This window comes from Scleropages formosus, chromosome 19 (assembly GCF_900964775.1).
Source record: "Scleropages formosus chromosome 19, fSclFor1.1, whole genome shotgun sequence".
Classification (NCBI taxonomy): Eukaryota; Metazoa; Chordata; class Actinopteri; order Osteoglossiformes; family Osteoglossidae; genus Scleropages; species Scleropages formosus.
Window position 1 is genome coordinate 17,156,371 of NC_041824.1, and position 26,229 is coordinate 17,182,599.

At 50.7% G+C, this 26,229-nt stretch overlaps 1 protein-coding gene across 1 annotated transcript in view; it reads left to right on the forward strand.

Annotated features, from left to right (window-relative positions):
- The window catches only part of src (v-src avian sarcoma (Schmidt-Ruppin A-2) viral oncogene homolog), a 41,574-nt gene that overhangs the window by 7,919 nt on the left and 7,426 nt on the right, over positions 1–26,229 (forward strand). Inside the window, exons 2-6 of the mRNA XM_029246228.1 lie at positions 20,474–20,740; positions 21,501–21,600; positions 23,747–23,764; positions 24,639–24,737; positions 25,057–25,160. Coding sequence (XP_029102061.1) covers positions 20,482–20,740; positions 21,501–21,600; positions 23,747–23,764; positions 24,639–24,737; positions 25,057–25,160 — 580 coding nt within the window. The 5' untranslated portion in view covers positions 20,474–20,481. The remainder of the gene's footprint in view (positions 1–20,473; positions 20,741–21,500; positions 21,601–23,746; positions 23,765–24,638; positions 24,738–25,056; positions 25,161–26,229) is intronic.

A 26,229-nucleotide genomic window follows, 5' to 3' on the forward strand; every position in this document is an offset into this window, starting at 1 on the left:
GCTGCTTGCTGACTGCGGGCCAGCCCTACTCACCCGGCTGCTCAGGCTTGCTTAAGTAGAAGGGTGACCATGATCCTGGGTCTAAAGCCAGGTCAGACACTGTTTTAGTGAAACACAGGTCACAAGAAGAGCCAGCAGGAAGTGTAGTGGTTAAATCCATCACCTTGCACTTGAAGGAGCAATGTAATAAATAATATAATAGTCCAAACTAAGGAACCCCAACCAGTAAGGGGTTTTACCATATAGGGGCAGCAGGTGACATAAGGGTTAGAGATGCTGCCTTTGGACTCAAAGGAACCAGGTTCAAATTCCCTCCCCCGCTGTACCACCCTTGATCAAGGTTCGTACTCCGAATTGATGCAGTAAAAATTACCCTGCCGTAAATATGAGTAAATTCCTGTAAGTAAGCTAGTATTATAAGCTGGAGAAAAGCACCATAATAAGCAAATCAAAATCTTAAAATCCAAAGTGTAACAAAACCTCATATTAACACACCAAGTCTTCCCAGCATCACTATACAAAGGAAGAACCCTTTTGCACGCAGTCCGAGGACGCGTTGCGGGATATCGCATCGTGCCGTGTGGCAACAGTGAGGTGAGAAAAAACTGCAGTTTATCACTCGGTAAAAATTACCCATCTGTATAAATGGGTTAATGATTTGAGAGTAGCTTAAGGGTGCGAGTCGCTTTGGAGAAAAGCGTCGGCTAAATGAATAAATGTAAATGGGAACAGCCGCTTTCACGCACTGGTGTCTTTCCTTCGTGTAATGCTGGTGTGTTACATTGCACTGGGCAGGAAAAAGCTTTTTCTCACCTCTGAAGCCAACCCGCAGTAAAGCGATGGCTCACGTGGCTCGCGTTAGGAAAAGGTTTCCCAACGGTCGTGCTGTGAAGCTAAGCTGCTGTTTGGGATTTCACGCCGTACTGCTGGTCAGAAATACCAGCGAGGAGGGCACCTCCACGGCGGGGAGGCTCGTGACCGCGAGCGATGGCGACGTCCCGGCGTAGAACGCGGGCCGCGGCCGCCCCGCGAAGAACGCCCCGCCGAAGCGCCGTCCCCAGGAACACCCCCGAGGCCGACTGAAACGGCGAGTTTGAATATTAAAATGACGGAGAACAATAGGCTGTATGAGGTGCTGCCGGAAATGATCGCCGTTCCCGCTCGCTCCTCAAATCTGTTATGGAAATCCTGCAGCCGTAGCCTTTAAAGACCACTTATCGCGTTCGCCGAGGCAAATGAGAACCCGAATCCATTGTCCTTTATTTTTCTCTCTTTAACTGCTCGCCTCGCTCAACGGCGGAAGACGCGGGCCCCGTTGATGTGCCCTAGTATTCCCTCGGGGTTGTTGCGTGATACTCGTGACCTCTACCTGAACTCCAGTCTGCGAGCATAACCAGAGGTCAGCGCCGCTCTGGCTTTGGCCTTAATTTAATTCTCGGGTTGCACGGCGGTTCAGAGTCGGCGGTTACGCCGAAGCCAGCCGAGTCATTCTGGGTTGCAGGCCCAGACTGGGGTGCGTTTTCCCACACAGCGCCAGTGAGTCAGCGAGCCGTGTTTGGGTTCGATGCATCCGCGAAGTGGAAACTTCCTCCGGCGTCCTTTTCTGACTTCTGCAACTGGTCCCTCTGACATCTCCGCATTCTGGATTTTTCCTACCGATGAGGTCGGTTTACTTCTCTCTCTAGGGTTCGTGGAAATTGTGATGCTGGCCGTCGGAGATGACACGCCGGCCTCCGCCCCCCCTTCCCAGCGCTCAGCCCAGGCTAAATTTGACCGTGTGCCAGTCGGGGTAATTCCGCAGCGGTTCGGTCACAGCCTCGTGCACTTTGGGCCGTGCTACTGCATAAACGCGCTCATGTCTCCTGCCCCGGGGACGCTGCTTTTTCACCCCCCTCCCCGGGTGGCTGTGCGACAGACATGCATTTCCTGGCCAATAAATGAGTTTGCTTTTAAAGGCGTGGGGAGGCCATGCTGCAGAGGATCAATCGTGCCCTCATCTATTCTTTTGCCGTAGCCACGCGCTGGTACCGGGAACCTGGGGCACATTCCCGGCATCCATCCTGCCGGAGGACTTCCGGAGGAGTGTGTCGGGCCACCGCTTCTCTCGCTTCTCCGTCGGTCACACCTGCACGTAAAACTGCTTCTGAGAAGGTTCCGTGGGCACGTTTCTTTATGCGCGCTTTCCACGTTTGCGCTTTCGTTGGCTTCCTTACGTGTTGTAAGCTTCGGTGGTAGTATAAAGTTACGGAGCAGTCTCTTCACAGCTGACTCTCGGGTAACTGTGGGATATGTGGAATCATAGGGACCTTGTTTTCTATAAAGAGAAACAAACCCATCCTGGGCATTTCTCAGAGTCTTTAATTAAAATTCCTTCTTCCGTCATTGAAGGCGTCTCTCTCTCTTTCTCTCTACTGCTCGGTGCAATACGCTATCCATGTGTCTGGGAAAGGTAAAATAACCACAGTAAGCATATGCTTCAGGAAGGTGTTGAAACTGAAAAGTAACTCGAAATCCACCCGCAGAAGCCAAGTTCAGCGTTTTCACAGATTGCCGTGGGGGTGGGGTGTAGAAGCTCCCGCCAGATCGCCCCACAGCTGTTGGATGGGCACAGATTGCTTTCCTTTCAGCCGCTTCCGAAACCACCCCCCCCCCCCCCACCACCACCCCGAACCCCCGACTGACACAGTTTCAGAGGCAGAATTGGAGTTGGGCATTTGTGCGTATGACAGCCTGCGTTCTCCTTCTCGCGTCAGCCCAGCTCCGAGGCCCTCGTCCCAGAAGCTGCCATGTTAAGGAGGCGAAGTAACTTCAGCGGAGGAACGCCGAGGATCACAGTCATATCTGTTCGATGGGCAGCGAAGCATAAGCCGATCCAGTTATCGGTGACCTTCGAAACCGGCTGGTCGATATCAATGTGGGCAGCGTGACCCCCGGAGAGACTGTTCGCCATATGGAGGCTAAAAGAGTCCTGTTAATTGCAGCTGTTTAAATGAAATTGCGAAAGGGGTGTCGATTGGGAAAAGCCTAGTTATTGAACGTCTCCAGTGTTGCAGCCCAGTCGGTAACTCATGTTAATGTCCTTCTCAGACACTTTGTGGACTTGCTGAACAGAAGAGCTTGCCTCTTAGAAATGTTACCGTGTTTGCAAGGAATTTTAACTGAAACAGTCTTAAGCTCATCTGCTTCTTTAGGTGTCACTTTGTAATGTTTAGCAAAGGTCTAAGTCCTTTGTGAAGACCAAGAACTTAAATGTTGTTGAGACTGTTAAAAAATCACAGAAATATCTTGAGGTTTGGACCAACTTTAGCCTCTGATTGGGACTGCATGTGAAAGAGGAAGTGCAGTAGTGCAGAGGTCCATTGTGTGGTTCCCGTCTGCTCCGTGATCTCAGCATGTGTGGGAGTATGCTGTTCTACTTCTAGCACATTCCCCTGTAGAGGGTGGGTGGGTGGGTGGGGGGTGCTGAGACTTGCCTCACCTTGCCCTGTCCTGCGACCTGCATTCCAGGAACACGCCAGCCAATCCCAGCCAACACACCAAGCAGGTCACCCTCCAGCCCCAGCCGACACGTCTTCCAGTACCATCCAACCCCGGCCACCTCTAGACAATATGCCAGTCATCCATAATCATATCACCTAGTACCTTCCAATCCCAGCCAGCGCACAAGCCAGCTGACCATCCAGCCCACCTTCAGAATCATCCGATCCCAGTTAGCACGTTCTTCTAATACCGTAAAACCCCACCCAACTCAGATTTTAGTAACGTCCAACCCCATCCACCTCGCGTTCCAGTAGCATCCAGTCCGAGCCAATCTACCAACCATCCCCAGTCATTTCCACGCAACATTCCAGGCAACCAATCATCTCACCCTCCAGTAGAAGCCAGCTCATCTTCTAGTCCCAATCCCAGCCAACACACCACCCAATTCACCTTCCGCTACTATCCATCCGGAGCCAATTTCACATCTAACCCCAGCCATATTCACCCATCTTATCATCCAACCCCAGCCAACTCACTTTCTAGTACCAGTGAGCTAGAGCCAACTCAGCATCCATCCCAGGCTAACACGCCTTCCGATACCATCCAACAGCTGCAAACTCGCCAGCCTTCTAACCATCCAACTATTGGTTTTTGCTTGATATGTACTTCATGAGGTCAAACTATAACATCTCTCAGTATAACTACACCTGTGTGATGAATGTCAGTGTACATGGTGAAGGAAACAAACTATCCTTAAGAATCACACATCTGCACCTATGTCTCTTTCTCCTAATGTAATGCACAAACTGTTTTCTGTGAGATGTACGTCGCTTTGGAGAATGGCGTCTGCTAAATGAATAAATGTAAATGTATTGAAAGGGAACCCACCGGAGTTTTATTAAACTGCACTTCCAGTACATGGATGGGAAGTTAAGCAGCTGCAGCACGGTCCTTTGGCAGTGCCCTTGAAACCTTTGCATTTTTGATGGCTTAGGCTGTGGAAGACTTTAGCCTGCTGTGGCTGCACACACCACAAGAAAAGGATCGTTTGAAGTGCACGTGTGTTTTTGAGGGGAGCTCGTATGCCTTACATCACACAATATTTATCCTAATAAGTCTAAATGCACCTACTCGTGTACTGCATGCTGGGTTATACTGTGGTATGTGACAAATGGACTGTACTCTAGAATCGCATGTCTGCACCCGAAACTCTCCTTCTGTTGATGTAATGCACTCTTTGTATTTTCCTTTGAGATGTACATCGCTTTGGAAAAAAGCATCTGTTAAATGAATAAATGTAAAAGGTAAGAACGGTTTGCACTTTATCGTGGTCCTTCGGCACGGTGAGGTGTTCCTCTTTCTACAGGAGGCAGCATGAACCCCGTCTCCCCCCGCTGCACGTCGTCGTTGCTGTCGTTGCTTCTTGGCTCTCTAAATGTGGCATTGTGTCATAAGTGTGGAAAGTGGCTGTACAAGGTATTGTGGCAGGTTGCCAGAGAAGGAGCTGAGAATGTCCTGCCCCATGTCTCCTGTCCAGCTCAGGCCCAGCGTAAGGTGACCAGTAGCCGCACACGGTAACACTTTATTGGCCAAGTGTTTGAACTGGGAAAGAATGCTGTGTAGCGAGTGTTCGTTGAGACTCATTTAACATAATAGAACAACAGCGTCAAAGTGGTAGAGTAAGTATAAACCAACAAATTTTGGAGAAAATGCAATAAATATTTACATCTGCTATGAATGCTATACATCTGCTTTATGCAGTAAATGCTGTACATCTGGTACAATTATTTCCAGGACTATATGGGTACAGGTCTAAGTAGTATGAGCGTAGAAGAGTACATCAATATAATAATTTACACACTAAATATCAATGGGTGTAATTGGTGAAATGTGCATCCAGTACACTAAGATGTGTAGTATTTTACTTTAGGACAAATACTGTGCTACCAGTGACAAAAAGCAATCACTGCATGTGCAAAAAAATGTTTGGAAATGTTCAGAAACCAAGGCATGGGCCAAGCTCACGCTCTTCCAGTAAGTATAAGAGCAAAAAAAACCCATAATGCAATTTATTGACAGCCTGTCTCATTTGAATGTCCTCCACAGCTCCCACTGGGAATGTATGGTTGGGTGGAGGGGCGAACTTCTTTCCAGGAGTGTTTGATCTGCCAATACGCTTGAGCTGCATGCAGTCTGAGCTGTTTGGCGACACATCACATATGTGCATTCATTAGTGCTGTGTCGCCGCACGCTTGTGCCCCGAAGTACTGCTTTGTGTGGGAAGGAAGCGCTCCAGAGTATTCAGTGTGCTTTACAGCCAGTTCCCCGATGCACACTGTTTTAAGGGGTACTATGACATGTTGGCACAGGGAGTAGTGCTGCTGTCTCAGAATGCCGGGGTGGTGCGAGAGGGCATGGGTTCGATCCCCGCTCAATCTGCGTGGAGTTCGCATGTTCTCCCCGTGTCTGTGTGTGTTTCCTCCAGGTACTCTGGTTTCTTCCCACAGTCCAAAGACATGCTGTTCAGATTCACCCATAGTGTGTGTGACAGAGACAGTGTGTTCCACTGGTGTATAGATGAGGGACCCATAAGTAGTGTATCTAGCGGTGTAAGTCACCTTGGTGAATAAGGTGTGTGGTGTCATAACACCACATAGAGTTCACTGGAAGTTGCTTTGGAGAAAAGTATCTGCTAAATAAATACATGTAGTGTACCAGAGCAACTGTGTTGTTCCCCTCCCCCCACAGACATCTTCCAAATTTTAATGGATGTCACTGTGTTCTTACGGTGCATCGTTTAAGCCAGAAAGGGTGGCTTTTGACCTTAGAGTTCGCCTGGTAGGGAGCCTCAGACACGGATACCACCACCACCACCACCACCACCACCCCCGCGGTGATGCCTGCAGCACTTTGGTCATTAACTGCAATTGACTGGAATCCTGCTTTTTCCATATTTTTTCCCTCCATTGCAGATCTCATGCATCTCGGGGGAGAAAGAGATGGGTGGGAAAGAGCTGACACCCTTGAGGTTCAACTTCTCTCACTCTCTCTCTCTCTTTCTCTCCGTGTGTGTTGAACAAGTCACATAGCAGCGAACATGGTCTTGTACTGCACGGTGGCCATATTTGGACATGGGGAGGCAGCAGTGACGGCAGTGTGCTTGTTTACTGACAATGACAAGAGGCGAGAATGCGAGAGGCGCCACTCGGCACACCTGGTGAAGTCCACCCAGAGGAGGAAATGGAGGAGACCACATGTGGTGATGCTGTTCGCCGCGGTCACGGTGTCAGACAATGTGGTTTCTGCACCACCACGTTAGGGCATGTTCGGGGGAGGGGGGACTCTCCCAGCATGTCCTGCTACCGCATGCACGCTAGAGAGTTCTCACTTCGTCTTGTGTGGCTGGGAAGACTTTTTTACTATGTTAAAACAAGGTGTTGTTATACTGTTGGTTTTAATATTTACATTTATTAATTTAGCAGATGCTGGAGCCGCTTTTCTCCACACAAGTGATTTTTACCCCCTTATACAGCTGGGTAACCGTCACAGTATCAATTCAGGGTAAGTGCCTTGAATAAGGCCATTACAGTTGGGAGTGGGATTTGAACCTGAGTCCTTTGATTCCAAAAGCAGCAGCTCTAACTCCTACGCCACGTGCCGCCCTTATATGGTAAAACCATTAGTTTTTTGCTCTTTATTAAATTATTTCTGTCGGAATTTCAGCGACAAAGTCTACAGGTATGTGTATGTCGGTACTGGTTCAAAGGCGGTAAAAGCAGCTGATGGTGTGTGCTACATAGGAGCAGCTGGTAGCGTAGTGGTTAGAGCTACTGCCTTTGGATCCAGAGGTTGCAGGTTTGAGTCCCCCCCTGTGGCTCTAGTGGCCTTAAGAAAGGTACTTACCCTGAGTATCTCCAGTAAAATTACCCTGCTGATAAATGTGTAAATAATTGTAACCTTAAATTGAAAGTTGCTTTAGAGAGAAGTGTTAAATGAGTAAATGTAACAGTATTGATTTCTTGTCTATGAAGCACAAGGTGCGGCGCAGGTGGTCCGGGATCTGGGGTCAGGCCGAAAATAATGGATAAGCGGGCCCGAGCAGCTGAGGCTTTGACTCGGTGGTGTGGGGGCTGGGGGCAGCGGGACCAGGGGCACCGGTGCGCCTTGTGGTTAAGTCTGCCGCACGTGACCCGAGAGGCCCTGGGACAAGGCCTTGAAGTGAATCGCCCCGTAGAAGAAGACTGAACAAGTGGCCAGCTGCAAGAATAGCAAACAGTCTACAAACGGGGAAGTGAGCTTCCCAGACAGCGACTTGTAAACCGTAGGTTGCCGGCTCGAGCCCGGCTTTCTTTCTACTGCTTTTGGTCCCATAAGAAGGAGTGCGTTAAACAGCTGTAATAATGGTCCTCGTGCTGAGTATATAAGCATATTATAATACATGCATGTATATGCATTTAGTTTTTAATTCTGTTTTCTTCACCCGTCTGCTTTCAAAAAATAGTTTTTTCGGGAGTGAGACTTGAGTGCGTTTCTGTGTCCTCTCGTTAGTGTGCAGTAAAACTCCCCCAGAGCAGGAGTGTGGGACTGGATTAAACTCCCTTAAACAGTGTTTACAGTTCACGTCTGCTAATATCGGGAGGAGGGACTTTGGGCACCAGTCAGTCAACACTCAGCATTAAATAGGAATTGAGGTAGGTAAAATATTTCACCTTGTCATTTTGAATTAGTTTTAATTGGAATGTAGCTGGGGGGGGGGGCGCGGTGGCACAGTGGGTTTTACTGGGTCCTGCTCTCCGGTGGGTCTGGGGTTCAAGTCCTGCTTGGGGTGTCTTGCGATGGACTGGCGTCCCGTCCTGGGTGTGTCCCCTCCCCCTCCAGCCTTATGCCCTGAGTTGCCAGGTTCAGCTCTGGCTCCCCGTGACCCCATATGGGAGATGTGGTTTCAGATAGGGTGTGTGTGTGTGTGTGTGTGTGTGTGTGTGTGTGTGTGTGTGAGATGTAGCTACTAAAGTTAATAAAAATCTTTCATCATATGATAGATGGGGGGAGTAATTCTGTATACATTTTATTATGGCTATATTTGAGTTTTTTTTTTTTTTTTTTTTTTTAAAGAAACTACATAGCAAATAAATCAGGGTAAATCTCTACTAAGGAAACTGAAAGTGGCCAGTTGCTTACGAATTTTGCACATGTTGTTTCAGGGTGTTAATTACATTTACTCATTTAGCTGATGCTTTTCTCCAAAGTGACTTACAGTGGTAAGATACCTCCAATTTTTTACCCATTAATACAGCTGGGTAATTTTACTGGAGCAGTTTAGGGTAAGTCCCTTGCTCAAGCCTACTACAGCTGGAGGTAGGGATCAAACCTTTGGATCCAGGTAGCAGCTCTAACCACTACACCACCAGCTGTCCCCAGTGATAACAGTAATAATAGAAGTCCTGCGATGGCCTGGTGTTCCTTGACTCCATACCCTGTGTTTCCAGGATAGTCTCTGGAACCCTGCGACCCTGCATAGGACGAGCAGTCGATGAAATTGGAATAAAGTATGTTAACAAATGTTTTATCAGTTTCTTTTACACAACTTAGCCTGCGAATCAATTGAGTGAGCTCCTAAATACACACACACACACACATTTTCAGAACCGCTTGTCCCTTACGGGGTCACGGGGAACCGGAGCCTACCCGGCAACACAGGGCGTAAGGCCGGAGGGGGAGGGGACACACCCAGGACGGGACGCCAGTCCGTCGCAAGGCACCCCAAGTGGGACTCGAACCCCAGACCCACCGGAGAGCAGGACTGCAGTCCAACCCACTGCGCCACCGCACCCCCTTAGCTCCTAAATATTAAGCGTTTAACGGTGGCGTGATTTAGAAACAAATCGGGTTACAAACAGATAAACTCCTGGTCTCGGTTGCGTTCATCAGTTGAGAAGGCAGCGTAGTGATTAGAATTGTTAGAATGACAATTACACCGGTAATAAAGGCAGCCTGTGGGTCCACTGTGAATCCGTGTGCAAAGCCAGTCGTTCTCATGTAAAGCGAACACGTTCGTGCATTTATCTGTCCTTGTGACGGGCGTCTCCATTTCTCAGGGTCGTCTGGAATGTTCCTATCAAACCCAAAGGTTTCTCTGGTCTTCCAGAAGCGGAAACGCCAATGGCCCGGTCTCTACGTGGTTTCGGAATTATGTTGAAATTACGGCGGCCAGTTTGGAAGCGCAGACCGCAATCGTTCCCTGGCGGCTCGGACCCGCTGATGTGACTGGAGGACACGGCGAAGGTCGAAAAGTGCGTTTCAGACTGGCCCTGATTTGAATAATCCCTTTCCGAGACACGATTGTCAGTAGTTTGGCTGTTATTCGCTAACAAGTTCCACTAATTAATCCTTGGGGGTGTTTTATATGCCCGTGTCGGGAGATGAGGAAGTCGCCCCCCCCCCCCCCCCCCCCCCCAGCCAGCCTCTTAATGTGACCGAAAGCAGAGGTGCATTGAGTCCGTGTGCCTCCAGTTGCCGTGGCGCTGTCAAAATGAGTCGATTTTTGCTCCTGACCTCAGCCATCCAAGCAAGGTCTTACGCAACTTCATCTGCGACATAATCCCATGTCTGGCCAGGCGTTGACTCATTCGGTATTAGTCTCAGGAAGATGGGGAGAGAAAGTGGGAAAATTTTGTCTAGGTCTGCGGGGGGGGGAGGCCTTGTAAACGAAAATGTTTTTAAATGAAACATAGCGTTCACATTTATTCGTTCAGCCAACTCTTTTCTCCAAAGCAGCATACACTAAGGTACACACACACACACATTTTCAGAACCGCTTGTCCCTCACGGGGTCACGGGAAACCGGAGCCTACCCGGCAACACAGGGCGTAAGGCCGGAGGGGGAGGGGATACACCCAGGACGGGACGCCAGTCCATTGCAAGGCACCCCAAGCGGGACTCGAACCCCAGACCCACCGGAAAGCAGGACTGCGGTCCAACCCACTGCGCCACCGCACCCCCTCTACACTAAGGTATTTACACTGATATTGACACTTTTATACCGCTGGGTAGTTTTCACTATATCAATTCAGGGTTAGTACCTTGCTCAGGGGTACTGCAGCAGGAGGTGGGGTTCAAACCTGGTTCTTTCAGGTGTAACGCAGCAGCTCTAACCACTACGCCACCTGCTGGCCCTCGAACGAGAATGAATTGCTTTGTTGCTTTCGTTAAGGGTGACGCCAGAGCGGACGTCCAAGCCCGGCGGTCAAACGCTCGGCGTGGTCCCGAAGCAGGGGGTCGGGGAGCCCGAGCTGCGGTCAGCTGCATCCGAGAGACCGCTTGTCAGCAGCCGGACACGGTTGTCGTGGTGGGGAGATGGATGTGCTGGCGGAGCAGATCGCGGCCCACGCTATGGAATGCCGGTGACCTTTCGGAGCCCCAAGTCCAGCGACCGGCACCTTGTTCACTAGAGAAAGGTCACGCAGTACTCTTGCACAAAAGGGTGACCGCGGTCTTACCCGCCACATGCGCATGAAGAAATGTCAGTGTCACGACCTCAAACCCTTCGGGCCCCTCGTCACGCTGCATCTGCCCAAAATATCTGTTTGTTAAGAGATACAAGAAACAGCGGGTCATACATTAACCTTTTTTTTTTTTTAAAAAAAAAAAAAAATTTTATCAGGCTTTTCTCCTAAGTGACTCACTGTGTTAAGGTACTTATAGCGATTTATACAGCTGGGGTAAATATTTGCTCCATCAATTCAGGGTGAGGTCCTTTCTCAAGGGTACTAGAGCAGGCGGTGGGATTCAAACCTGGTTGCTGTGGGTCTGAAAGCAGAAGCTTTAACCGCTACTCCACCTGCTGCCCACATTCATACATAGCTGGCATTGGGTGGGGGTTTAAACCCATATTCATCTCTTTCTCCACCTGTTTCAGACCAAACCTTTTGGTTTTTGTGTGTGTGTGTGTGTGTGTTGCTGTGCTGTACAGACACACAGACCTGCTTTTTCCTGCATTTGTGAGCCTGTGTGTTTGCAGCCTCTGCTGGAATGAGTGGTATGGCTGCCATGGCAACCTCCAGGTCCGTTTTCTCTGGCGCAGTAAATATTTACTCCGGCAGTGTCCGCCCTGGCTTTGGCTTACAGGGCCCTGGACTTGTCCGCATGGGCCCTCGCCCTCCCCCTCCCTGCGATTCAGACTATGGAGGAGGACTCCTCCGTTGTCGGCGTGGGAGCGTGCGTTGTGTGGCGTGCAGAAGGAGCAGAGTGGGCAGAACTCATGTATTCAGAGCTTCTGTTTGACTTGTGATGTGGGTCCAGTGGTGTGTCCGCCCAGCATTGTGTGCTTCCCAGCATGCACCTCTAATGTTATTCTTATTATTGTTATTATTCATTTGTTTAGCTGCTGCTTTTTTCCAAAGTGTTGAGCTACTTCCAGTGATTTACCGCATATACAGTCATTTTTACCGTATAGATTAAGGATAAGGACCTTATCAGGCCTCCCACAGCAGGAGGTGGGATTCAAAACTGCCTCCTTTAACCACTACGCCACCTGCTGACCCATATGACTCCTCAGGCACAATCGCATACATGTCATGGCTGGTGATGTGGAGGCTCCGGTTCCATCACAAACTAAGCGTACAGCTGAGGCGCACCTCACAAGGGGCACCCCGGTGGGGGTAGGACCGCGCGGCCTCATACTCGCACCCACACTGGTGCTTCGCCCCCATTTCCAGTGCAGTGAGTCACAGGTTTGCTCAACAGGAAGAACTGGATAGACAGCCTCTTGCCCGTGGCTTGGGAGCGTTGGGATGGGTTGGGGCTGGGAGGTGCTTTGGAACACAGCACCTACTGGAGGGGCAGGCTCTCTTACCAGAGACACAGCAGGGTGCAGAGCACCTGTGTGGGGGCAGCGCTCCCACCCCGAGCCAGCAGGTAGGCATGGAGCTGGGGGGGGGGGGGCGGTCTGTGAAGCCTCCTCAGCCTATCCTATTATGATATACAGTTGTGACACTGATCAGTTTCTTAAAGGGGTTTGTGGCCTAGAAAAGAAGATAAAGGTTGTTGTTTTATTATTATTGTGGCTGTTCCTGTTAATAATAAGAATGTCGTCGTCGTCGTTGTTATATTTTTTTGTCCCAAAGCCCTGAGCCTCTGGTGTCGCGGTGTGATTAGAGGCGATGCTGATAATCGCACCAGAGAAGAACCTGCCGGATTAGGTTTGGACCAGCTCGCTGCGACGCAGGGCAGAGCCCCCACCCCTTGTCTTTCCTGTAAAATAATTATTTTTAAGCGCGTGAAAACGAAGGGACGTGTTCCGGTCTTCTGGCTACGTGTTTCGCCGGCTTGTTTACGTGCGACTGTGGTGTCGCCTGTAGTTTCCGGGGTTTCGCCGCGTTCTGCGATGGAGAGTCGCGTGACTTTGATCCGCGACCCCCGGCGGTCTCCGTCTTCGCGCTTCTTACCCCACCTGGATCGTCGCGGTCCGCCGGCCAGATGGTTCGGTCGCCTCTGCCTTGGGGGGATGCTGCATAGCCCTGCCCTGCCCTGCCCTGCCCTGCCCGTCAAGCGACTTTTTACTCCACCCATTTTTCTGGTTGTCTGGCATTTTCTCGTTCATTTGTGCGATTTCCTTTTGCAGGAGAAAGGGATGGAGTAGCGTTTGGAATTGTTTCCCCTGGCTTTCGACTGACTTCCTGTAGCTGTCCCTAGCAAGTAACCACCTTCAGGATGGTTAAGGGACATGCACCTTGATACTTAGAAGTAGGCCCTATGGGAGGGTGCAGCAGGGCCATTTTACCCAGGCCCTCCTTCTGCCAAGGGTGCCATATAGTGCAATATACAAAGTAGTCAAGTCAGAGAGCCTAAAGATAAACGCAGAAATACTGTTATGAATTGTACGAGTAACTATTTAATTTATTTTTATGTGCCGTTCTTCACATTAAAATATTTTTTAACCCTCCTCGTTAGGACTGACCACTACATGCATCCCAGGAGGAGCGCTGCGTTCCTCCACCTCTGGCCGATCGGCAGTCCCCCGCACGAGAAGTCCGTAGGCTCTCGGTTTCGGTTCCGGTGTAGAGGGAACGCCCTCCCCCTTTCCCTCAGTACTGCTGAATCCTTTCGACATTCAAGAAGGGTTTCAAAATATTTTTCAGACCCACTTCTCTTCTGATGCTCCTGTCTGCTCCGTAAATATGCATCACACCATCTGTCGTGAGCGCCTCTGTCTTCACTCTTCTTTTGGCAGCTGCTCACCTAATGTGGTAAAATTATGGTATTGGACAAATTAACTGAGCTTCAGCAGTCGCAGGTCCCACCACGCAAATGCAGTGTGAAGAAGGAAGGGTATGAGGTGCCAGCAGTGCGTGCGGGTGAGCAGTTTCTGACGTTGGTGGGGGTAAAAGAAGCAGCGCTGCGTCATCCTTCCAGAGGTGCTTCCCCTGCCTTTTTTGGTTTTCTGTCCGCCCGGCTGAGGTCACAGAAGCCCAGAGTGACAAGGAGCCGGTCGTGCCCCTAGTGCGCAGTTGTTGTCGGCGAATCGACCTGCATTGACGAATCCTGAAAATTCGTGATCTGGTGCACTTGGTGAGGACTCTGTGGTTACTTCCCGTGGCTGTGCGCGCGTCAGGCTCTGTTTCTACCAGCCTTCCTCACCTTTTATACACACGGCTCGCAAGGGTGGCCAGCTGGTTAGCAACTGGAGATCAGTCAGCGGTGAGCAGTGGGCATTACCAGCGAGAGCACTTGAGTCACGTGACTGTGCGGCAGGGAAAGTGCCAAAAGCTGAGCGGGCAGCGGCTCGCGTAGTATTAGAGCTGTTGATCCCACCTCCTGCTGTTGTACCCTTTATGAAGGTGCTGACCCTGAATTGAAGCAGTAACAGCTGCCCACTTGTAGAAATGGGTATATCGGTGTAAGTACTGTAACGTTGTAAGTGGACTTGGAGAAAAGTGTCCCATAAAAGAATGAATGACTAAATGAAGAAATGCAAATGGCCAGAGGGGGCGCTCTGCCGCCCGTCACGTGTTCGGTTCTGCTTCGGCTCCTGGGACCACCGCGCGTGTAATCGTGTCGCGCGACGAAACCGCGGCCGACTTTGCGGGACTGTCGCGCGTCTCTTTTTCGTGTCGTGTGGAGATAATCCCGCCGCTCGCACGAGGGGGCCTAGCTGTTTACGGGAGAGGGAGGGGGGGCGGTGTGAAAGGAAAAATCGAGCACCGGGAAACTGAAACGCGTGTCCCGTTCAATCCCAGCCCAGGGGACGTGGGGTGGGGGCTCTCGAACCGACGGGCCTTTTGGCTGTAAAACTGAGGCTGTGTGTGTGTGTGTGTGTGTGTGTGTGTGTGTGTGTGTGTGTGTCCCGACCCCCATCCCAAGGCGTGTTTAGGGTCGCCGGGCCTGGATGAGGATGCGATGTGGTGCGATGCACAGGGATGACTGGAGCATCCAGCAGGATGGCAACCCATGGACCCGCCCTGGGCACGGCAGCCCGGGGTCCAGCCGGCAGGGCTTGCAGAGCTCAGTTTCAGAGTTTACCAGAGTGCCAGCGGTAGGGGCTTTTGTTGGGCCAGACGCAGGGTGATGTCCCAGACGCTCCCAAAGCCCGTCTGTCTGCCGTGGTTTGTCGACTTACCCATTCGCATCGTTCCCTTCCGTTCAAGTTGTTGTTCGTTACCGTTTTCCGTGGTCCGGGACTTCGGCTGTGGTCTGACTCTAATTAGGCTGTTGATCGTGGAGAAGAGTGTAAATAAGTTCATTACAGCTCGTTATTCGCCGAACGAGCCACGCTGGCGGCGGAGAATCGGCGGTCGCGCGGCGGCCTCGTTAACCATTCGTCTGTTGTTTCCTCAAGTCGTGCATCGCGTTCGAGGCTCCGTGTTCGTTTTTTTTTTCTCTCCTTTTTATATTTTCCCTGAGCTGGCAGATTTCACGCCCGTTCCAATTTTTTCACGTATCGGAAAGACGGAAATAAGTAAATGTACGTGTTTGCAATATCCTTTAATGAGGAGGAACTCGACAGCAGCTTTTATTGTTCACAAACTTGCCAATCAACCCCCCCCCAAATATTTTTGCTGGGAGAGCAGCTCCTCCCTAATGTAGTAACAACCTCTTCACTGACATGGGCTACGTTTTGAGTACTACTTAGTATTTACGCTCTCAGAAAAAGGTGACTCGCAAGCCAGCTCCAGCCACCCTCCGGAGCTTCACCTCACGTGCCGACAGATGGCGACGCGGTCGACGCTGCCTTAAGCTTTCCAAAGCGGTGGAGAAAACTCGTATTTCCATTTACTCATTTATCTCACTCTTTTCTACAGAAAGAATTACAATGTCCAGCTGCTTACAATAATTTACGCTTTTGTACAGCTGGGTAATTTTACCGGAGCAATTTAGGGTAAGTACCTTGCTCAAGGGTACTACAGCCAGAGGTGGGATTTGAACCTGCGAACTACCTGGTACCACATGAGGGTAAGAGGACATTGTCTGTGCCTTGATTTCCTGTCCACGAAAATGTGTCCACACCCAGGATAGGACGCCAGTCCATCACAAGGCACCCCAAACAGGACTCGAACCCCCGATCCACCGGAGAGCAGGACCCAGCCAAACCCGCTGCACCCCGCCCCCTCATGCATTTTTATTCTTGACCAAATTGGGCAAAAAAATAGTAAGAAAACGCTTTTGAACCAAAAATGCAGATGACGAGGAATAAACGTAACGTGAGAGGTAAAGCAACACAACTCTTGGTCTTGCTCAAGTTGACTGGTCGGTATGAGCTTCGCCTGCCACTCGGCTACAAAGAGGCCCCGTGCTGCATCCCGACTGCGTGTGCAGCTGCAGCCAGACACACACACACACACACACACACACACACACACACACCCCCCCCCCCCCCCCCCCCCCCCCCCGCTATCGAGCATCCTTCCCCATCGATTCGCCAAGCCACTGTCCCATCTAGCCGAGCGTGGCGCCAGGATGGAAACCATCACCTACATCCTCGGATGTACCGAGCGGCCTGTAGCGCGTCCTTTCGAAGCCACGCACTTGGGCTCCGCGTGATCCGGCTGTTCGCCCCCTACTTCTTGGGTCCTCCGTCACGCAGTAGATGCGACTCGCACGTGTAAATACGGACGCGTGTTAGAAACGGCACGATGGATAAATCCCATCGAGACGAAGGAGCTGTAGCCGCCGATGTCCGAGGTGCCGCCAACACGCATTTCTACATCCGTGTGGTCGCGGCGGTGCGTTGTGTGTGGGGTCCTTAGGCTACGGCGCACAGTAGCGGTAAATAGGGATGTAGTGTACATGTGTAATGTAAAGATAACCTTGTGGGTAGCGCTGTCTGTGGTTCTGCTCGTGGCATCTGAGCCCTCTTTGTCACTGCTGAATACTGGTGTTCTCTCTTCATCCGAAAAATTTAAAAAAAAAAAAAAGGAAAGAACTAGTTTTTCCATCTTTGCTTCGTTGCCATTTGAAACAGGAAAGCAGCTCTCTGGTGCCTCGCAGTACCTGGTCCGGGGACCGGTTTGAATGTTCTCCCCGTGTTTTGTGTGGGTTCTTCTTGGTTGCTCTGGTTTCCTCCCACAGTCCAAATATGCGTTTCAGGTCATGTTGATGACTCAAAATTGTGTGTGTGTGTGTGTGTTGCTGTGCTGTACAGGCAGAAAAATGATTGTAGGGAAAATAGTGTGTGTATCCAGCACCGTAAGTCACCTTTATACTAGTGGACAACAATTGCACGTCACATTGGGGTAAATTTCCTGTTCAATGGGTCAGTGTAAAGGGGCAAGAGGTGCCATTGCTTGAAGGTTCGAGCCCTGTCACCGCTGCGGTATCCTAGGTACTCGGTAAAAATGCCCAACTCCATAAGTGGGTCAAACACGGCAAGCGGCAGCAGAGCAGCTGTTAAAGAATTACTAGTAAAAGCGGAGGAGGACGTACTCTTCCTGTCCAGGTTTCGGCGTCATTCCGGGATGCCGCCGTCCGTCTAGGGCTTCGACGCTTCGGCCGAAGATGCGGCGCAGTTTTACGGCGTCGCGGCCCGAGGCGACGCTACTGCCCCCTGTCGTTCGCGCTCGGGCACGGCGCTGTAATAAAAATCTGTTTTTCTTATTCAAATTGACCCGTGTGGCACTTTGTGTTTCCTGCGGGATGCGACACCGATACGGTTTATTGCGGAAGCAGTGGGATTTTGATACGACAACGTTTGGGCGTTAACAAGATGTCGCATCGTTGCGCCAAACACTTTAATGTGTTTAAAGCTGTACCGTTTATTTAGCTCATGCCCCCCCCCCCAATGCTTTGCGCTGTTAATTACAATGATTTACCCATTTTATACAAGCGGTTAATTTTTACCGCAGTGAAAGAGCAGCAAGAGGGCTTTGAACAAGGTCCTTTGAGTGCAGGGCGGGCACCCTAACCACTGCGCCACCTGCTGCTGCCTGCCATGAAACGGGGAGAAACGTACAGTGCGGTGGCTCATTTCAAACTAACAGCGTGTGACAAAGAACCCTTTAAAGGCCCCCAGGCTGTCAAGTGGGGTTTTAGTGGTTCTTCCGAGGTATGCGGTCGACTCTGTAATTATAAACGCGCCGCCTTGCGAGCGGATCGATCTAATCACGTTAATGGCTCATTTAGCAGATAACTTTTTTTTTTTTTTTTCCCTGCCCAAATGGTTGTGTTTGTCTGCGTTGGAATAGTTTGTGATCTATGGCTGAGATACGTCACGTTATGCAGAATTTGCTCAGCTTTTCTTCTTTCTTTGGGAGCTTTGCTCTCAGATTCAGGTTCTTAGTTGTGTTTTTTTTTTTTTTTTCCTTCTTTTCTTTTCTTTTCAGCAGCACCTTCATCGGCGCCGTCTTTGGCCGAGCTGAACGGCAGAGGTCCACTCTGAGTCATGTCTGCTACCTCTTGGTCCCGCTGGACATGTGCCCTTCGACCCCTTGACCATTACACTTCTCACTATTTTATTTATATATTATTTTTTTTTGGTACACCCCAGGTGATGTGCTTTCTGGATCCTCACCGCTGGGCAGCACGGTGGCACAGCGAGTAGCACTGCTGTCTCACAGCACCTGGCTGGTGTGAGAGGATGTGGGTTCGATCCCCACTCAGTCTGGGTGGAGTTTACTTGTTCTCCCTGTGATTGTGTGGGTTTCCTCCAGGTGCTCTGGTTTCCTCCCACTTTCCAAAGACATACTGTTCAGGTTCCCCCATAGTGTGTGAGTGAGAGAGAGAGAGAGAGAGAGTGTGTGTGTGTTCCACTGATGTATGGATGAGTGACCCAGTGTAAGTAGTGTATCTAGCAGTGTAAGTCACCTTGGTGAATAAGGTGTGTGGGCTGATAGCACTGCATAGAGTTCACTGGAAGTTGCTTTGGAAAAACATGTCTGCTAAATAAAGTAACGCAGATGCGATTTTCTTTGGAAAAGGCATCCGGGGCCTGCAGTGTTCCCCTATCCGCTGGCTCCCGCAAGTTGCGCATTTCCTTTTGCAAGCAGTCTCTTCAGCAGCTTGATGATTATTGATATGGGCACTGAAGCGGGCACCGCACAGCTCTCCTTCGCGTCAGGCCTCCGTTGCCACGGCAATAATTAGGAGACCAGCTTTCGAAGGTCCCTCGGCGTATGGAGGATCTTATAATAGTGTGCAGCGGAGTTATGGGACCAGCGTAGCTTCTGTGTTACAGCGATTAAACCCTGAATGAGGTTGTTTCTCCGATGAGGTTCGACAGCAATGAGGCACTGAACCAGGTTGTCTCCCTCTGACATGATGCCTGCTGGTGGCACGCGATGCATACAAGCATCATTTGCCAGAATGAAGAACTAATCAACCTTTTGTCCCCCCCTCCTTACGTCTTGCTGGGATTAGATCCGCTTTGCCGAGCGGCTCGTGCTTTGGAGAGCCGTCATCTGGCGGACCACGTCACTGAGAGTGCCGTTGGGCCAGGAGGTGGGTTCGGGACGGTGTCGTGACCCGGTCGTCAGGGTCCCTCTGGTTGCTTGTTAATAGGCAACTTGGTGGAAAGTGAAATACTGCAGGTCAAAGGGGCGAATATTAATCGCGGTGTTCGGTCAATCCTGGTCACCTTCGTCACATCCAGAGGGACGCCGGCTGACCTGGCCTGATGCATCACAAATCGTACAGCCCTGCGTAGAATTACCAAATAGCTGCAGGCTGGACTGCACCACAGAGCATAAAAACAGAATGAAGCACTCAAGTATGGATTGGAAAGTGTGGAAAATGGGAACGAAATGGCATGGTTTGCCATCTTGCAGTCGGAGGACGTAGGTTCGAATCCCACCTCGTGCTGTAATACTCTTGATGAAGGTGCTCACCCTGAATCGGTACAGTAAAAAGTACCGCGCTGCGTAAGTGGGTAAATGACGTTAACGTTGCGTGTGGGTTGTCCGCGAAGTTGAGACTACGTGTCACCGTTCGTCTTAGTGCTCGGGGTTGGGGACCTTTTCCTTTCCAAAGCACCTTCCATCACATTCCGTACGCTTGGTTCAGTGCTGCAGAAACTTCTCGGACGTGTAGCGGTGAACTTCTTTTGGTATCTTCTTCAAGGCAGCGGCAGTATCTTTTTTTCCCACTTCTTTCTCAGATGAAAATTTCCTCTCCCGCACATGCTCGAGTCCACGGTTCGAAAGTCTCTTGACTGCTTTGCGAAAAATTCACTCGCTCGATCGGAGAAAGGTAACTCATGGCCGCCGTCTCAGACGGGGGCTAAACCGCTCGGTGTGACAATCGAAGGACCGAACGGAAGGCGCTCCTGCTATGGTCTACTGTCATAAGGCCTTGACCGTGACTCCAACACCACCCCCCCCCTCAAGCGGACAAGTCGCGCACAGGACTCACGTAGAACAGTTGGTCTCCGAACTTTTCAATCAGCCCCAGTAAGTTATGCTGGAGAGGCATGTCGGCGAAATGGATAAAATGTAAATGTGATGCGGTGCGAACGTGTCGTGACGGACGTCATGAACACGATGACCGGTCGCCTGTTCTTGTCCTGCAGGCCCAGCGATGGGGGGAGCTAAAAGCAAACCCAAAGACCCAGGCCAGCGGTCCCGGAGCCTGGATGGGACCATTGGCTCGATAGGCGGCGGGAGCCACCACCTGAGCCCGGTACAGCAGACCATGACGCCCAGTCGGAGCCCTGGCAGGGAGGGCACGCGGCGCGGCACCCAGCCAGCGGGCAGCAACGCGGAGCTCGCCCTCTTCGGGGGAGTGGATCACAGCAGCGGCAGCAGCATCACTTCTCCTCACAGAGGACCCCTGTCAGGTGCGGCCGCCAAGCGCAACTCCTTGCCGTCAGTTAGGCTTAGCGCGGTGCATTGTGGGTAGGCCAAACCAAAGCGGGTTCCGCAAGCGACGTCTCTTCAATAAACCCTATATAACTGTGTAATACCCAATGCAGGTGTTTACTAGGCGCACCGCGACAACTTAATGGAATAATATACCTTACTGTGCATTTAACTTTTTTTTTTTTTTTTTTCCCCCATTTACCTGGCGCTTTTCTCCAAAGCGATTTACCGCGTTAAGGTACTTAAAACTGTGCACCCATTTATATAGGTGCGTAATTTCTCTGGAGCAATTTAGGTTAAGTATCTCACTCAAGGGTACTAGAGCTGGAGGTGGGAGTCAAACCTGCAACCTTTGGGTCCAAATGAACCACTATTCTACCAGCTGTCCCCGCAGCGCTAATGTGTGCCCAAAAGTACGGGTAAAATTAGCGTTCTACAACCTGTCTCTGTTGTGAAGGTGTTCCTTAGGTGGTACTGTGGGAGAGGTCAGGCCTGAAATTGGATCTTTGAATAGGGGGTCAGCGCAGCAGAGCACAACAGGTGACGTGAATACCACCGATAAATGTTTCCTGCATTCACTTTTCCAGCGCTGAAGTAAAAATGGAGTGTATTTGTGTGTGCATAATTTTAATTTTTTTTTATTATATAAGGATGGGTACTAAAGGTTCTGAAGTATTGTCCTGCCTCATTACCGTTGCGTAGCGTAAGACATGAACGGTGCCGCTTCCCTTCCCGCAGGAGGGGTCACCACTTTCGTGGCGCTCTACGACTACGAGTCCCGCACGGCCTCGGACCTGTCCTTCAAGAAGGGGGAGCGGCTGCAGATCGTCAACAACACGTAAGGAGATGCCTACCCTTGCTCCGCCCACATGCTCACACGAACAAATCCCTGTTCTCCCCAGGTATACACCGGTTACCCTGGTAGCTCACCACGCCCCAGGCTCCATCCGCCAGCCTGTGTCTCTCAACCGCTTTGCCCTTTCACACTGAGGGCGGAGCGTTCTGCCATTAAACCGCACGTCAGCCTCTAGGAGAAGCCGTTACCGTAGAAACAGGCTCTCGGCAAAATAAGATCCCGCTTCTGAAGGATTGTCAAGTTTTTCTTGATTCCCCCCCCCAATAGACATTGGCAGTTGTGCACCTTACGGATACGTGAGGTCGGATTGTTGGATCGCGCCTTCATTCGTTTTTGTTCGGGTCGTGACTCGTTCACCGGGACGGAACGGTACCAGCGCGTACGGGACCTGGGTCGGCTACGGTGTCGGAGCGCGCTACACCCAAACTGGTGATGAACAGTCTTTTATAAGTTTAAAAATTGCGCAGACCTTTAGCCGGTGAGGAGGAGCAGTCCTCGATTCGATTCGGGGCGCTGTTGTCGGGCAGCATTTCGGGGCTCGACCGTCCATATGTGGGACGTTCACGAAGTCCTTGTGCAACTTGAATTCTCATTAACTCCGCTTATATAAAACAATTAAGCAATATGTAAATTCAACAGAGGTTGAAGATTTGAGAGATTCGCTGAAGTTTTAAATAAAATTGACGGTCATTTCTTTGTTTTAATCCCTATTATCTTCCAGATGAGCCCTCTTATTATGCTGAATGGCTTGAGCTGAACAAATGGTCAGTTGTGTTCTCAGGCTCAGCGCTGCAGTTTGGTGTTCGTAGCCCTGGGCACTTTCGCTCTAAAGTGTGCAAAATGGGTAAACGCTACTTCGGCGGTGTCGATATTAAACTATTCTAACGCTGAACCACATGATCGATGGAGGAGAAAGAGACTTTCTAAGGAAATGTGTAGAAATTCTGGAATTATGTTCCTGAAATGAAATTTTGAACTTTGTGCTGTGTTAAGTTTCTGTCTTTTTTTTTTTTTTTTTTTGTTTTCCCCCCCATAGTTTTTTTTTTTCATATTTTTCTAGCTTTTTAAATGTTTTCCCCTTGTCCGTGGGCCCTAAACATTTCATAGGCCCTAGGCGCTGTGCCCTCATTGCCTGATGGGAAACGCAGCACTTCTCTGCCTATCTGAGCTGAAGTTTGTATGAGCCAGCGCAAGAAAATCACGAGACCCCCAGATTGACCCCCCTTAGACTTTTTCCAGTTGAAACTGAAGTTTACGGCACAAAGCCTCTCTCCCTGCCTCCCTCCCTGAAAGATCTTTGCGCCGGGATAACAAATGTGGTCAGTGCCGTAAGTCTAACGCAAGGGCAGAACGTGGTCGGGGGAACTTCAAAATCGTACCTTACATCCAACAATAATGAAAGTTAACATTTCTGCAATTGCATAGGCTAGAGGAGGGATCAGTTCCACATGTTGCAGTTCACCGATTGTTGAAATCTCATATAGAAATGATTAAAAATTCAGGTGGCACAAGGACTCCATACATGCTGTGTATGAAGAGGAATATAATAACAGTTCATAAGCACGAATCACTCGTGAGAAATTCTTAGACCCCGTCTCGGTGTTTTTAAGAGGTGCTGGAAACGATACGGACGTGACCTCAGCAGCTAAAATGCAGCGTAACATCGAGGGCTCCCGGTTCGAGAAATATTTGTCGTGGCACAAACCCCCGCCGTACATACGTGTAACACGTACATTGCGCGCATGTGGTCGCGCTGGATTTTCAGCCTCTGTGCGCTGCTTTAAAAATGTGCCCACATGGTATCCCCTGTGGTGCCTTCTGCAAAGTGTCTGAGAAATAGATCTCCCCCCCCCCTTCTGGTGGAGTACGCGTGCTATAAATAAAGTTGAGCCGTAGCTATAAACTCGGAAAGTGGGCTATCGCTTCCGTAACAGCCCAGTTTTGCGGGACTGGGAAGAAGTCGTGTGGTCGCGGGGGGGGGACGCCACGGGTTCAGGGTTCACTTCTGATGTGCATTGCTCTAACGCCTGCTGTTTGTGTTTTCTAAACCCCCTTCCCCTCAATCCCCCCCCCCCCCCCCCCCTTGTCTGTTTCTCCCCTTTGCACGCTACATGGTAAAAACACTTAGGAGAAAGGTGAACTGCAGGTTAGTACAACTGCTCTTTTACTTCCATGTGTCGTGTGTGTGTGTGCGTGTGTGTTGTACAAGTTCCACCAGTAAGTCTGATGCCGCACACCATCCCTGTCCCTGCCGCTGTGGGGTCTTTGATGGTAACAGGGTCAGTGCTCTTAAAATAGTAGAGGGTTTACATGCCGCCCCATGGCCGCTGTCTCGCTGGAACTTCTCCTCCTTCTCCTCCTCCTCCTCCTCCTCCTCCTCACGGGCATCCGGCAGCCACGGCTCCAGAGGTCTCCTTTAGTCGTATCGCGGCAGGGCAGCGTCTCCCTTCTGGTGCTTCACGCCCTCGTTTCCCTGCCCCTCGGTCATCCGAAGGCCACGAGTTCATTGACGTGACTTTCTGCTGGAACGTCGGAAGTGTGCGGGAGTGAGTTTACCACACTGTGTCTTCGGTCATGGGGTTTAATCCCCGTGACAAAGTACATATCACGTATTATTATGACACATCAGTCCTTTGTCACAGAACGATTAATGATTCCGCAGTAAAGTGACGTGGATACCGAGGAGCTGGTGCAAAAGTATGGGGCCAGCAGGGGCATAGTGCTTAGAGTTGTATGTCGCATTACGCTCAAAGGGCACGGGTGTGAATCCCACTTCCTACTGTAGTACCCTTGAGGAAGGTACTTAAACTGAATCGATACAGCTCTCGATGCATTGTGGGTTCCCGGCGGCACCGGCTCTTAACTCGGCGATGGGAAGCCCGGCAGCCCGACCCAAACGCCTGTCCCCGGAGGCACCGGACCGCTGCGCGGCGACAGGGTACCGCACGGCAGCAGGGCTCCTGGGCGGACAGGTGTACGGGGGCGCCCGCACTCACTCTGCATCTTTGTGTTCCTCATAGGGAAGGAGACTGGTGGCTGGCTCGCTCTCTGGCTTCGGGACAAAGCGGCTACATTCCCAGCAACTACGTAGCCCCTTCGGACTCCATCCAAGCAGAAGAGTAAATTGCTTTCTTGACTCTGCTTAGTTCCGAAGAAGGATAAGTAGAACAAGGTTACATGGCAGGACTGAAGGAATGAACAAATCCCCCCCCACCCCCCGTTTCCATCTCACGCCTGTATCTTACCGATCGTACGTGGTCTGCGGTAAGTGGCAGCAGCGGATGAGATCGGTGAGATCGGTGAGCCCGGGTTCGTGTTTCGACCGAGGTGGAGAAAAAGCTTTGTTGGAGATCGCACATCTGGAGTGGCTAGAACACACAAGCCCTCGCACATCCCTTGAGTTTCCCCCGCAGCTTCCTCGCTATCCGTCTGTTTCAGGTGGTACTTTGGGAACATCACCCGCCGGGACTCGGAGAGGCTGCTCCTCAGTTTGGAGAACAGGCGCGGGACCTTCCTGGTGAGGGAGAGCGAGACCACCAAGGGTGAGTGCGGCCCTGTCGCGGCACCGCTGCCTCTCGCTCCCTTTACTCCGCCGGTGGCGGTATCTCTGAGTTTACCACATTCCGGCGATGGAGGTCCCAGCAGGGTGTGGGCGGGCAGTGAGGGAAGAAGCTACGAATGCACCCAGGTTAACGCAGATGCAAGTGACGCGTGAACACACCACTGTGTGTGAATGGGTGAATAACTCATTATTAATAACATGAATAACTAATGACAAGGGAAGTGTGAATCCAGTGCTTCAGGATGCTGGCCGAGTTATTGTTTTATGCCACAAAAGAAATCAGCCGAGAGAACGGTGACGGGATGGGATGGGGTGGGTGGTTCCAGGAATTTTTCTCTTTTTTTTTTTTTTTTTTTTTGGCTTGGGATGTGCACGTTGGGTGCACAAGTGCCATTAGATGAAGAGGCATGAAGGAAGCCGGATCCTGAGATGCGGTGCAGCGCTGCTGAGGGGTGTCCGGCGGTAGACTCGGGGCTTCCTGCTGACGGCTGGGGTGGTCAGGCCGAAGCTGACGTACAAGGCGGTCCTCGAGTTACGAAACACGTGACGTACAGCACCATCGCATCAACTTTATTGTGTTTTTTTCGAGTCCCGATGTTTGGTCGTAACGTCCGAAGGGATCCGCGCAGCCGTGAGCTGCAAACTGTTTACAAAACCCTTTCTTTGCAATTCCCTTCAAGTTACTTTTATATTTACAGTGGCTGTGAACAGAAAGAGCGAGTGTTCTGGTGGTTCCTAAAAAGGCAAAGCTGAAGGAAACGGATTTAAAAAGTAAGGGAAAACGGCGTGGCGTGACAGTACATTAATAATAATGTATTTTATTATTATCCTTCATAGTGTTATTGAACATGAACGTGTGAAACGAATGAAAAGATACAACAAAGTCCTATTATGCAGCGTAGCTTTAACGATCGCTGTTCTGTATATCCCTGCGGTTCATATATCTTTAGGGGCTTTTTGATTTACAGCAACGTTGTCGGAACAGGACCCTGCTGTAAGCCGAAGACCCCCTGTACCGTGGTAAGAGAGGCCGTTCGCTATAAATGGTG